General features: G+C 43.4%; 1 protein-coding gene across 1 annotated transcript in view; it reads right to left on the bottom strand.

The window, feature by feature from the left end:
• The window catches only part of HFM1 (helicase for meiosis 1), an 86034-nt gene extending 73085 nt beyond the window's left edge, over window positions 1-12949 (bottom strand). The window contains 9 exon segments of the mRNA XM_078867835.1: window positions 4597-4797; window positions 5335-5523; window positions 6877-6954; window positions 8125-8276; window positions 8403-8535; window positions 9116-9186; window positions 10213-10263; window positions 11257-11384; window positions 12918-12949. Of these exon segments, the coding sequence (XP_078723961.1) occupies window positions 4597-4797; window positions 5335-5523; window positions 6877-6954; window positions 8125-8276; window positions 8403-8535; window positions 9116-9186; window positions 10213-10263; window positions 11257-11384; window positions 12918-12949 (1035 nt within the window).
• Between the last annotated feature and the right edge of the window lie 2432 nt (window positions 12950-15381).

Here is a 15381-nt window from a genome sequence, read left to right as displayed (position 1 = left end):
TTCAGGAAAAGTGCCGGGAGCAAAACAAAGCGCTGTACGTCACCTTTGTGGACCTGACAAAAGCGTTTGACACCGTGAGCAGGCAGGGACTTTGGAAAATCCTGGAAAAGCTAGGCTGCCCACCGAAGATCCTCACCATGATCGTCCAGCTTCATGAAGACCAGCTTGGACAAGTCAGACATAGCAACAATCTCTCGCAGCCCTTCCCTATTGCAAACGGCGTGAAACAGGGCTGTGTTCTTGCTTCCACGCTGTTCACCATTTTGTTCAGCATGATGCTCCAGCAGGCCACAGAGGACCTCGACGACGCTGATGGCGTATACATCCGTTTTCGTCTCGACGGGAGCGTGTTCAACCTGAGGCGTTTGCAGGCCCACACAAAGACCATGGAGCAACTGATCAGGGAGCTGCTTTTTGCTGACGATGCCGCCCTCCTTGCTCACACAGAGGCAGCTATGCAGCGAATTACGTCCTGTTTCGCGAAAACAGCTTAGATCTTCGGCCTTGAAGTCAGCCTGAGGAAGACTGAAGTTCTTCATCAGTCCGCACCCCATGAGGAGCACCATCCACCAAGCATCTTCATTGAACAAACAGAACTGAAAGCTGTCCACCAGTTCAGCTACTTGGGGTGCGTGATCTCGTCTGACGCCAAGATCGACAACGAAGTCGACAACAGGCTGGCCAAGGCAAACAGTGCATTTGGCAGACTATACAAACGTGTCTGGAACAGCAACCTTAAAAGAGCCACAAAGGTCAACGTCTACAAAGCTGTTGTGCTGATCACTCTCCTGTATGGCGCTGAGTCCTGGGTCACGTACCGTCGTCACCTGAGTCTCCTCGAGCAATTCCATCAGCGCTGCCTCCGCACAATCTTCAATATTCACTGGAGTGACTTCGTCGCCAACACTGAAGTCCTCAAGTCAGCGAAGGTCATCAGCATCGAGGCCATGGTCCTCAAGACACAGCTTCGTTGGGCAGGGCACATCGCCAGGATGGAGAACCACCGCTTACCTAAGATTGTGCTGTATGGGGAACTGTCCTCTGGCCATCGCGACATAGGGGCACCATGAAAGCGATACAAAGACTCCCTGAAGAAGTCCCTCACTGCTTGCTGCATCGATCACCGTCAGTGGGCAACACAAGCAGCTGATCGCAACTCCTGGCGGCACACAGTCCACCAGGCCACCTCCTTCTTCGAAGATACCCGCAGGGCCCGTATGGAGGACAAAAGGAGGAGGAGGAAGAACCATGATCCCTCAGCACCCATCCCAGATCAGACCTATACTTGCAGCCGTTGTGGCAGGACCTGCTTGTCCCGCATAGGCCTCGTCAGCCACCAACGTGCCTGCAGAAGACGTGGATGTCCTTCCTAGATCTTCGTTCGCGAAGCCCAGCCATGATATAGTACGGGGTATACCCGTGTGATTTAAGAGAATAAAGTTAAGCTGAAGCATATAATATTTTTTGCGACATAGAATTGTAATGTATTACTTACTGTTAGTAAATCAGCTTATTGAAGAGTATATTTAGTATACTGATGATACTATGTAGTTTATACTTTAGGTGTTTACGTGGTGGTTTAGTTACTGCAGCTACATACTATTAACATTCCTTCCCTTTATTAATGCTACCCCTATCCCCTTCCTTTGATGCTGCAAATCCTGCATAATGCACGGGCATAATATGACTTTAACCCCCCGCCCACCTCCTACGCATTTCACAAGTAGTACTAATCGCATATCTGCATTTTCCTTAAATATGCTAAATTCCTCTTGATATGCAAATTATTGTCAAGGCGCTCTCCCCCCCTCCAACCCAGCTTAAAGAGACGCTCCAAGCCTGAGGGGTGTCATTCAGACTCTGTCTTCTCGACAGACCTGTTCATCACCTGAGGACGGCTGCTTGCGTTGTGGCCGAAACGGCGTGAGAATTATTTTATTATGTTTTATTTTTATTATTTTATTATTTCCATTCTACGTGACTTTACCGAAAGAACCAAGAAGATGAATCCCTGCAGTTACGAAAGCTTTAAATCAAAACAACTGACTCGTGCCCCTATTATTAACAATTTATATAAATAGCTCGCAATTTTCCCGCATCATCGTAAAAGCTCCGGCCAAGGAGGGCGTCCATGCCATGGCATTTGATGGTGTCAACAAATTACTCTTTTCTCCCAGTTATCCGAAAACAGGCACTTTCAAGCGCAAAGGCACGAGCTTCAGCGTCGCAGGCGGAACACGCACTGTGCGACTAACCACTCTTACATGAATTAATAACCACACCCGTTGCTCACTCAACATCGTCGTCATCACCGTTAACATCATCGTCCTCATCGGCACAATCATCGTCATCATTGTCATCGTCGGCACAATCATCGTCATCATTGTTAACATTGGCATCATCGGCACAATCATCGTCATCATCGTCATCATAGTTAACATCATCGTCATCATTGTCACAATCGTCGTCAACATCGCCACAGTCGTCGCCACAATCGTCATAGCACATTTAGATGGAGTTCCCCAAATTTTAAGGCATTTCCCCGATAGCAATTCCAATCGTCCCTTCTCACTCGAACTATTAATTGGCATCTTTTGCAAAAAAATCTGTGCCCAACAACCATGGCATGGCCAGAACAGATGAAACCAAAATGTATCCCGTTACGCACACCACCCCAACTTTAATTGTTGCAAGAACGCGAGCCAAATTTCCCAACTGCCCCCATCTGTCACAATACACGTAGCATCCACTGGTTACAAATTTTTGGGCGAGGTTGGCAACTAACAAAAATTTCCAAGAAAAGAGGGTCGCTGAACCCGCCCCATACAGCATTACCGTGCAATTCGTATGAAGGAAAATTTACAGTGTGTGGTGTCGCGGATGGGTGATGGGAAGGATACGGCTGTATTTTAAATGTGTCACGACTCGCCTGATAGTCTTGGGATGGGAAGAATCCGCGGTTGTAGTCTCCTGATGACCGCGGGAAGACGCCTCTTCGTCTCCAGCAGTCCCGTGCGAAGCGTCCTCGACGTCCGTACTCGTAGCTCGTCCGCGGGGTGGCGAGGCAGGCTCGCGAGCAACCACTGCTGCCACTGCTGCCAGCGACCCCGGTCCCTCCGACTCCGACGTACCCCGGCCACGCCGGCACACACCACCAGAGGCTGTGCCGTCACCACCGCTGGTTCGTTGCGAAGCCTCAACCATTCCACGTGCGGCCGGCGCCGTGAGCTCGGAGTCGGCAACCCCGGCGCCTCATTGGCATCTGGCTCCGCTCCTGGCATAGCGGGAGACACAGCTGCGCCGCTGGCCACCGCTGGTGTCGCAGGCTCGTGCGGCGGCTGGCCCGATCCCGTCGGCGCCTCTCGTATCGTTTTCGAACTCCTTCGCGAGCACCATCATGTTGGCCTCCCACTCAGCCATCGCAGTCCTCCATACGTGAGTCGGGCTTGGTTTGTCATCGTCGTCCGGGTCATCCTCCTCCAGCCCCGATGGGGTTATCACGTCCGCATCGCTGCTGTCGGTCGACGAGGCCGCCGGCAAGTTCTTCTTCTTCGTAACTTTCTTTGACATATCGGCGTAGTTCTTTTAATCACTTCTGACACCAGTTGTAGGACTCGTACTGACGCGACAACTTCTTTGTCTTTCTCGTTCCTTTATTAACGCGTATAGTTCACATCTCCGGCCAATATCACTCAATGTTCCTCCATACTCTTCAATGCACAACTCTCCATCGACCTCACTCAATGTCCCTCCGTTCGCTCGCTCCGCTCCGCTGCTTCACTCGCTCTCTCTCTCTCCACCAAGGTCCGTTACTCCGCTGCTTCACTATGCTGTACTCGCTCTGTCCTTGCTACTCTGTTCGTACTCTCTATATCCACTGCTACCGTATACTGTATTCTCTTTGTCCACTGCTACCTTATACTATACACTCTTGTCCACTGCTACCTTATACTATACACTCTTATCCACTGCTACCTTATACTATACACTCTTATCCACTGCTACCTTATACTATACACTCTTATCCACTGCTACCTTATACTATACACTCTTGTCCCAGGCACCAACTCCAACGCCAACTCCAACTGCAACTCCCACACTAACAACGACTCGCCTATCTCCATACGCTCTCTCCCTTTATCCCCGAACCAATTAGCCCAAATTAATTATGTTATCCCCCGCTTCGCTACTCGCCCCCAGGCCCCCAGCCTCACGTGATGCTGTTATCGTAGACACCCTGGCGCCAGTCATCAACCACTCACCCTCTCGACCAATCACCTGCCAGCGTCCTCAGTTACCCCTAACACCTGCAGCGTCCCTTAATTACCTCACCCCCTTAATTGGCCAAACAACAACTGTATCGCGCGCCCCGCTCCCTGTGTCCCCGTTCACCCCTACTGTCCGCCGCACGTCCGTATCACAACCAAACGTGTGACGCGTGTTATCTCAAGTCCTACATATGTGTCAATGGAGGCCATATACACTTTAAGATATTCCATATGAATGGATTTTGCATGCAAAATATTGTAATAAAAAAATGCAATTAAACTAATCATACCATTTTGACTTGGAACAACAAATAATACATGTACTCACAATGAGTGTTGGCTTTCGCTCAGAATATGTTTGTATAATTCTTGCCAGCTTGTAGTTGAGTATCATGTCAAATTTAAAGGCAGTCTGTACACTATAGAAAGGAAATCCCAACACGATTTTGCGAAGTTTTACAGGGCGGTGTTTTTCATCCAATTTTATGAAGATGGCCGTTCCATCCCTATCAGACAACCACTCGGCAATCTAGAAAGAGAAAGTGGATGCCTCAGCAATATTTGTAGAGGGTATACAAATATGAATAAAAATGCATTGAGAGGGACTCATACCTCTCCATATTTTATTTATATAAGTATTTGCCCACGTGCAACTTGATTAAGATGACACAAATTCCTGTAACAGTGGATGTTACAAATGAAATGCAACTAATTTATAGTAGACGTTAAGGTCATGTAAGACAAATCAAATTCAAAGTAATTTTTTACTCAAATGAGCATTGAGGCGGTGTTCATATCCTGTTGACAGCTCTGGCCAGCGGTGGACATTCAACATTCTTATAACGGGGGTGAGTCTATCCATGGAACCAATATTGACTTCCCCACAAAGTGGTACTGATTTTATTGACCCCCGAAGGACCATGGAACGAGTCAGCCCCCCAACGAGGATTTTAACTCGCAGCCTTCTGATTGCGAGCCGCTCGCTCTACCACTGAGCCACCTGGCTATTAATCAAATGTTATAGCAATATATGTTTAAATAATGTATAATAAGTATACCAACTCACATCTTCTATATTGGGAATGGTGGCTGACACGGCGATAATCCGTACTCCCCTACAGGTATGCAGCGGTTGAAGTGCATCCTTTGTGGAGGTTGGAGGGACCGTTCCCTGAGCAAGATTATGAAGCGTCTTCATTCTGCTGACCACAGCCTCCAAGGTGGCACCACGTGACTCATCCCCTACTGTGTGTACCTGCACCATGATCCACAGCATAACACGACACAACCTCCATGATTTTTTATCGAAGTATCCCACGATCTTATCTCAGGTCTTTTCCTTGAGTTGTCCAACTCGTGGAGATCATTACAATGCCTGTTTCGGCAATCGGCCCTTCCCCATGCTACACACATGAACCACCCGGCGTCACCATTTTGCCTAATAATAGCTAATGTACTGAGTTGTCGTGTACTCTTCCAGACTTCTGCATTGCTATTGACAGTATTCTGTCTTGCCACAAAATTCCAACATCCGTCTAAGACACCTGGGCACAAATGCCAGCAACTTCTTTATAAGTTGTTTGAATGGGTCCAACTTTATGATCGAAAAATGTATACATATGGTACTCTCACCTCAATTAGGTGACCATATATTTAAATCAGGCACTGTAACCATATACAGGCAATCCTCGGTTTACGCGCTTTTGTTGTACGCCATTTTGGAATAATGAGCGCTTTGTATTTAGACTTTTAATTGACATACGCTAGGCAATTATCGGAATAACGTCATCCGCAACACGAGATGTGCCACCCTAGCCTGCCACCGCGACCCAATGGCGTTGCCAGCAGCCAGTGCGGTACGATAACTCGTGTACTATACTGTACAGCATTCACCAACTCCAAGTCTGTCTCCCTCCTCGTCTCCATCCATCCTCTCCACAATGCAACTCCGGCGTAGTTACAAGTAATACTGTATTTCTTTATTTTATAAGAAGTAAATAAGAGTTTACATGATTTAATTTTTTTATTTAAAGTATTATATTGTGGGTACATGTATTGTATTGATATAGGCTAGGATAATAAAAGTGATTATGCCTGCGAGTGAAATCCCCGAACCCCCTCCTTTACCATGATTTCTTCTGGGAAAATGGCTATTGACATACGCGATTTTGAGATACGCGTGCTTTTCCAGGCACACATCTATCTTGTAAGTCAAGGAGTGCCTGTATAACTATCTCACTGTATTGGATTGCAAATCCAGCACGCTAACCATCACACCACTGTGGCCGCTTCCCATAAATTCAATAATGAGTAAAGTAATACCCCGGTTTACGTCGGGGATGCGTTCCTGAAAAGTGCGATGACGAATATCGAAACGTCAATCAAATAAATTTACAGGGGAGATGGAGGCGAAGGCTGAGGTGGCGGATACGAGAAAGGACGGATGCTGTCAGCGACGTATGTGTGCGTGGAGGCGACGCAAAACAGGTCGTGGTATCCATAAAGTGGCGACGTATTTGCAATATGATGGGGGGGGTACATCGGGGTATCGCTGTATTTACAAAAGTATGCCGAGGAAAACAAAGAACAATACAGTCATGTACTCTACCTCATCAATCAGAAACAGCCTCACGACCTGCACGAGAGACCTGTCGTGCCACTGTCTTGTTGTGCTATCCCATTTTTCCTGCAAACAAATTTGGTCAGTGAGCCTAGTAAACAAGAGCATGAGAGATATAATATTACAATGTACAATATCACAATACGATACAGCCGTGACGATTAAACATTTACGTTATAATAATGTAGATGTATAAGGCACCCGTAAACAATCGATATTAGAGCACCATGCATATAAAGGAGGAAAATAAGTGAGAAGTAACCGGGGAGGGAAAGACGAAAGAGACAAGATCGAGAAGTACAGAGAGAATAACTTTTCAAATACAGGAGTAGGTGGTTGTTCAGACGGGACTTAAAACGTCTCCATCGACTACGGGTTCCTAACTTCCAAGGATAGGGAATGCCAGAGCCTGGGTTCTGTACAAACAAAAGCCATGTTACCCCAGGTTCACACTCTGCGAGCGTGCTACACCCGAGGAGGGTCTTATCGGTAAATATGAGAGATCTCAGTGGAGTGTATGGCTGAATCACTTCCTGGATGTGCGGTGGAGCAAGACCATTAAAGGTCTTGAACACAAGTCGGTGAATGTTAAACTCAATTCGGGTGGGAACTGGAAGCCAATGAGAAACCTGAGCACATGTGAGATATTGTCCCGAAAAGGTATGTGAGTGAGCAGCCTTTTGGACAGACTGTAGTCGACTAAGGAGGTTATCAGTACAGAGCCCCGAGGCTACTCCGGGTTGTTCGGCGCTATGGAAAGCAAGGCATTAGAATAGTCGAGATGTGAGAAAATGAGCGCATGGACCAGCCTTTCAGCGTCTTCAGATAAAAGAATGTGGCACCATTCTTTACATATGGACAGATATGTGGAGGCATTTTATCTGCTTTTTAAATGTCACCTATAATCTCCACAATAATGTTAATGATTACGTTGCGTTCCGTGTTATGTAGGTTAGCATCAAACTAGGACCCATATCTAACAGAGCGGGTCCTCGTCTATACACATCGAGCAATTTAGAAAAAATGGCTAAAGCAAGCCTGACTCTGCTGATGAGACAGTGATGAGCAAAACTGGTCCAGAGTATTGCGTGTGTTGACTGCTGAAATTATTATAATCCCAGAAGGTCGTGTGGTGGCTGATGGGATGTATAAAAAATATACCCTTAATTTTTAATGTGGAAGGATAGCTACGTGAAGGAGGTGTATCGTCAGCTTATTTATTTTTTCAACATTTACCGGTGTTGTCAATATTATTTGGGCATCTTGCATCTCAAAATCGTCATCGACGTCTGTGTCTCCGGTAAGCTCTTTGCACTGAATGCCGAGTGCTCCAAACTTGTTCTGCCAGTCTTCAAATTTCTCCCGACACAGTGCCTTGATGGGGGCCACTAGGGGGTGCGCGTCACATTCATGCTCACACAGGTCTACATCAAACATGGATGCTGTTATACGAATACAATACCGTATGGGAAATTACAACAATGTATAATACAACAATTAAGAGACGTACTTACTATAAATAACTTTTGCATTGCAGGAGGGCCCTTGGCATTCCATTAAGAGTCGAATTATGGCCAGCTCAAAAAGAACAGTTTTCCCAGAGCCAGTCGGAGCACAAACCACGACAGGTCTGTTTGTGTACAGAATCTTAATGAAAAAAATTAAGACAAAGTTTGTTAAACATCGTGTAAAGTCATATCCAGTATTCATATGAGGTACTGTCATTGCCTCTTGGAAGTTGTGCAAGTGTTATCAATTCGGCAGAGTTAGTCACAGCCAACGTTATTTCCTGCTCAATTGAGCATTGAGGCGGTGTTAAGTTTGGGATGAGTCTGCTGATTCATCCACAAATTGGTACATATTATATCAACCCCGGTAGGATGATGGGGCGAGTCAACCCCCAACCTAGATTTGAAATCACAAATTTCAGATTGTGAGCCACTTACCCTGCTGTTCAGACACCTCATCATAGCATGCATATGCTTGCATCATATGCCAGTATGATTATCTTTAGAAATCTTAAACCTCGTACGTACCCTTATGATTGTTTCACTTAGTAATGACCATTAATATCAACCCTTCTGGTACATTCTACAGACATAGTTACAATCAGTAGTGAAGATGTATAGTATCGAGTAAAACAAAACTGGTATCACTGCATACAAATCAAACCTTAAAATCAACAGTAAGTTACACGTTTGTTTAAGTGTAAATGTCATGTACTTACGTCATCCATGACACGAGACTGAATCAAGTTAAAGTAAGGAAACTCCTTGAAAATATGTCTGTAAGGCAATGCTGAAGACAAGTTTAGGATAACATATGTATAGGATTATACATTTCCATGGATAATAATTAAAAAAAACGTATTTTGTTACTTCATATGAAAACAAACATGTGTTAACATTTGCGGGAAATTATTAGGAAATTGTATATTCGCATTTTTATTTGTTATTATTGTTGTTACGCTTGTTTACCCATGAGAGTCTCACCGAGTCTTAAAACTTTTTCAGAAAGAATAAATACATTTTTGGTCATAAAAACACACAATGTCACACAATCCAGCAAATATTTTAATGAGTGTGGTTTCGTTGACGTTATTGTTTGTTATTTATATTCTACAGAGTGGTCCAGATGCATTGTGACCCCCAATTAATTGACTCCTAACATTTTTCCCCTTTGTATATACATTTCTGTTACATTTTAAGGATTCTAAGGTACGCAAAAAGTCAGTGATTTCCTGCTCAAATGAGCACTGAGGCGGTGCTAAACTCCTGTTTACAGCCCTGAACCAGTGGTGGAAATTCCATATTCTTATAGGACAACCAGTTGACTTCCCCACAAAGTGGTAATCATTTTATTAACCCCAGAGGGAAAATGGTTTGAGTCAACCCCCAATCAGGATTTGAATTTCACAACCTTCAGTTTGTGAGCTGATCCCTCTACCGCTGAAGCACCTGGTTGGTTCTTACTTAGCTGTGTTGCTCTTGAAACTAAAAGAAATCACTCATTAATTTCACATTAATTTTGTGGAATGTTCACAAATAAACATAGTAAAAATAGCAACAAAATATTAGCATACAATACTCCTCTGTCACATACCTATCCCTGCACATAATAAAAAATAATGCTACGTATTACACATGCGATCGGCCACACGTCTTTCTCGGAGTACATCATTTCAGCAGCATTGATTCAACAAAATAAAAAGCAAAGTCTGGTCCGGTTGCTGGTGAGTGAAATACCAATCTTACAGGCAAGGGACCTCACTTCATATGATAGATTATTTTTATTGTTTTAAAGAGGCAATGTCAAAAAGGATACGAATTTCAGAAACTGATCGCATTTGACTGATACTGAAGTCTCCTGAGTTTTCTGGAAAAAAAGATATATGCATTTATAGCATACAAATGAAACGAAAAGAAATACATGTTGAAATTAACAAAACATATAAGAGCGGAGATAGACAAGGAGACATGTGTTTGTCTAATGTTATTCTCTTCAATATTAGGAAACATTTTTTTAAGTTTGGATTTGATAAATGAAAGTGTAGAAAAATAAACGGATACAATATTAATGATCTTAGATTTATTGGCGAAACCATCTTTCAAATAATCGATGGAAATTAGCGATAGTAAATTGTTTAAAAGCTTAATGAATAGGACTGCAATGTTAGGTTCTAGATAAATATGAGCAAAAACCGGTGTGTTTAACTTCCCATAAATGTGCATTATTATCTTTGGATGCAGTCAAGTTCTTTCCGTGAAAATATATTCCATTAAATGAGGATCAACTTTTTATTTGCCGATGCTATGTGCAAGAGAACCAAACTGATGTGTATTGTACTGTATGCAGTATTGTCATCAGGGCAGGCACAAGATCCATGAGCTTCAGTCAGGAGAGATTTGAATATGCTGTATTGAGATACGTGATACATTTTAGTGCCTACAGACTTAAAAATAATTATACAATTAAAGAGAAATCTGAAAAGTCCCATCGGAAAATAGGAAGAAGGTTGCAATGTACAGTTAATACAAACTTATCATGAGCACAAATGTGGAGAATATAGGTAACTACATAAATAAGCAGCTATGACCCCTTCCCATATCTGCCCCTCCACATAAAAATATATAAAAGTATTATTTGCACATCCCATCAACCACGTAACCTTCTGGGAGTGCATCGTTTCAGCAGCATTGGTACAACACAAGCAAAATCTGGATTGGTTTCGACAATTAGTATCTCATCAGCAGTCAAGCTTGCTTGAACCAATGCTGGTGAAACGACTGATGCTTTACGCAATGATAAAATGAAACCATTTGAGACTACCCACCACATGTACTCATACATCAAGTCTAATTATCTCACCTTCAACGTTCTCTTTTGTTTCTCTACTTTCTGAGGAATCGCCGCATTTTAGACTTATGTGAAAGTCATGGGTATACATACCAGAATAGTGGGCAAAGCCATCCATCGACTCAACACCTTTGTGAACACTGTAACGACAAAAACAAATATCACATTATTGAATAATTCTTGCAAAACAAGAATTCTTGCAAAACAAGAATTCCGTTTCAGTGTTAGGGAACTCATACATAGCAACGCACATGTTGTAAACTCTTCTTATCCACACCGATATTTGAGGTATTGTTGACGGATCCAAATATCTATGGTTATCTTAGTCCACTTACCCGCAACCAGAAGTGTGAATATATGTACGTATGTTCCGCACCGCACGGAGCCAACCGTGCTAAGCTGAGGTGTGTTTGATACTGGAAACATACTCTGAGTATTTCGGTAAAGTCAGGTAGATAGAATAAAAATAAACCACGATGTTTCGATCGCAACATAAGCAATCGTCTTAAGGTGAAAAAATACAGCAGGCGGACTGCTGAGGCAGGAATAAATGTAACGAGAGAGCTACTGCAGCCAAAGGTTAGATAGGTTTGAGATGGGATCAACCCATGAGTAAGTGGGCGGGGCTAGAGATGGAATTTGCAAGTACTGTAAATGTAAGATCGCAGAGCTAGGCATACTGTACCTGGAAACATTACATATCGAATTTGGAGATGTGTTTCTATGTGAATATGAAGTTTAACTTCAAGTGGAGCATCATGTGAAAGGGCCTGGGCCTCCTCACCATGCATATAGATAAGGGCATTACAATGGATCGTCATCAGCCATGGTCAATCCACTGCTGGATAAAGGCCTCCGCAATTAGCCGTCGCTATCTCTCACGGCCCTGCAATCTAGCAAACCATCATTGCTACTACAATAAATATGTTGCTACAAATATATTTGTTGTCATACAATAAATGGCCAATACAATAGAAAATGTACTGTAGCCACCTTCATGAAGTACAGTATTGTAGTAGCCATCATTACTACTGCAATGTATTTGTACATATTCATATTATACAACTGCGTTTAAATTAATAATGAAATGTAAAAAACACAATTATGTAGAATAAACATGCCCACGGCGTTTTGTGAGATGAGGTGCTATAAATAAGCCATATTAACCCATGGGACGATGAAGTTCAAGGGTTACATCCATCTTCAAATCCGGTGCTAACATGTAAAAACATGTTTTGACCTATCGAAGGGCAAATGTTGTCATTGAAATGTAGTCAAATTAAGGCGTGCCATACAAATATAAAAATGCTAACTGTACATCGACAGTCATTTGCACATAGCGACACGTGATTTCACTTGGGTTTTTTGTCATATTTAGATATTTTTAGACAGTGAAATACATGATAAAAACATGAGTTGAAGGCATATGTCGATAGTTGTGAAAGATTATAATACATTTATTTATATTGCGCACATAATGTAACACATTATCTGAGCGTAAGGTTTATTTTAGCATCGGGGACCCCCTCATGACAGCTTGGCCTTGTGCAGCACAAGGTAAACACAACCCTGAGCCAATGGAAATTCCATAGGAAACCCAAATAGGCATTTGTCTGCCGACAGGGGGCGATGTTGCCTTTGGTTAAAGGACCCATATCTCATAGGGTCCTTGCCTGTAATTATCCATCTAGCAGTTAACCAGCATTGGTTCAAGCGAGCCTGACTGCTGAATGTCGAACGGGTGCGGATTGTTGCATTGTGTTAAACCAATGCTGTTGAAATAATGGGACTCCCAGAATGGCCATGCAGTCGATGAGATGTGTAAACTATGCAGTACGGCCTTGGTATTTTTAATGAGGTGGCATACTGTCTGCGTATTTACTGTGAAATAACTGTTATTACGTTATCCCTGACTAAGTTAGGTTAACCTATAACTAGGTTAATCTCTAATTAGCTTAATCTCTAACTTTGTTAATCCCTGACTAGGTTAATCCCTAACTAGGTTAATCTCTAATTAGGTTAATCTCTAATTTGGTTAATCTCTAATTTGGTTAATCTCTAATTTGGTTAATCTCTAATTAGGTTACTATCTAACTAAGTTAATCTCTAATTTGGTTAATCTCTAATTAGGTTAATCTCTAACTAGGTTAATCTCTAACTAAGTTAATCTGTAACTAAGTTAATCTCTAACTAGTTTAATCTCTAACTAGTTTAATCTCCAATTAGGTTAATCTATAACGAGGTTAATCTCTAACTAAGTTAATCTCTAACTAGTTTAATATCTAACTAGTTTAATCTCCAATTAGGTTAATCTCTAACTAAGTTAATCTCTAACTAAGTTAATCTCTAATTAGGTTAATCTCTAATTAGGTTAATCTATAATTAGGTTAATCTCTAACTTGGTTAATCTCTAATTTGGTTAATCTCTAACTAGGTTAATCTCTAACGAGGGTAATCTCTAACGAAGTTAATCTCTAATTAGGTTAATCTCTAACTAGGTTAATCTCTAACTAGGTTAATCTCTAATTAGGTTAATCTCTAACTAGGTTAATCTCTAATTAGGTTAATCTCTAATTAGGTTAATCTCTAACGAGTCTTACTGAGGCGCGGATGACTTCATGACGACTGCCGACTGGGGGCGTTGCCACGGTAACAGCGTCTCCCCCGACCGTCACGTGACGCCCCCCCCCGCTCGCGCTGCAGTTTCCCGCCAAAAGCGCACGCGGCGCTAATTATGCAAATGAGCGCCTTGTGATGCCCTGCTGCGCCAATTAGCGCCCATTAACCACCACGTTGCTGGATTGTGCGCGGTAAACCACGATGTGCGCCGGAGCACCCAGTTCCTACCTCGCTGCACTTGATAACATCTCACGTAAAGCAGTCATTTCTGTGCTATGAAGGGACATTGGCCGAAACGTCGACTTCATACAGTATATTTCCCTTTTAAGGCCACGGTGTTATTGACGCATGTTGAGTGATTTTTTTGTAAAGCAATCATTGTGATTAATGATTCTCCACTGATTCTCCTGTCACTTACCGACGGTCAACCTCCTCATCACTCTCCTATCGCTACGACCGTGGTTACTGTTATCGTGAACTTCACTTCTTGATCCTTCCACCTAATTGTTGAGGACTCGCTCTGCCACTCACCGACTTTCTCCTCATCCACGTTGTGTTCCAGCACCACCACACTGCTGGTTTTTACAAAGAGCACTCACACCATTCACCCACCCTCTCAATCACCCACTCACTCATTCACTTAATCGCTAACTCACTCATTCATCCACTTAATCGCTAACTCACTCAATCACTCATCCACATGTCACAACAACACACTCAATCGCTCAATTGTCCACTCTTTCACCCTCTCACTAACTCACCAATTAACTCACTTACCCACTCACAACAGCTCTTGATACTTTTTACCTCGCACTGCCCCACTCTAGAATTCCCTCCTCTCCAATATCTCCACCCCCAAGCTTTTATAATAATAATATAACTTCGCCCAATTCAAGAAACGCGTTACACTTATCTGTTACAACTTTGATGGTGCTGTTTGTTGCTGGCCGTTTGGCGTAGTAGGCGCCTCTACAAAGCAGTTACATCTTCACCCGTCAATCCACGTCACCACACGACGTATGTTGATATTTAAATATCAACATATATAGTTGGAGAATGATCACAGGGGGCCCTCCCCTGTACACATCTGGCCGTTCGCCAGCACTGGTTGGAGCGAGCCTGACTGCATGCTGATGAGACGCTCAATGTCGAAACCGGTCCAGAGATTTGCTAGCGTTGAACCAATGCTGCGGATGATGATGTTGATGCTGCTGCTGCACTCCCAGAAGGAAAGCCGTGTGGCCCATGGGATGTGCAGCTAGGCGCCTCGACAGAGCAATCACATCCTCACCCTTCACCCATCAATCCACGTTACGACTCACGCCGCGGTGGCTAGGAGATGTTAACTACCTCGCCTGGTATACAGGAGGTCGTGAGTTATATCCCGACCCTGACCCTTGCTGTACATTTGGAGTTTGCGTGTCTCTCTCTCATCATCATCACGGTGGCTAGATGTTAACTACCTCGCCTGGTGTACAGGAGGTCGTGAGTTATATCCCGACCCTGACCCTTGCTGTA

This window comes from Lampetra fluviatilis, chromosome 24 (assembly GCF_964198595.1).
Source record: "Lampetra fluviatilis chromosome 24, kcLamFluv1.1, whole genome shotgun sequence".
NCBI lineage: Eukaryota > Metazoa > Chordata > Hyperoartia > Petromyzontiformes > Petromyzontidae > Lampetra > Lampetra fluviatilis.
This window is presented reverse-complemented; position numbering and strand designations above follow the sequence as displayed.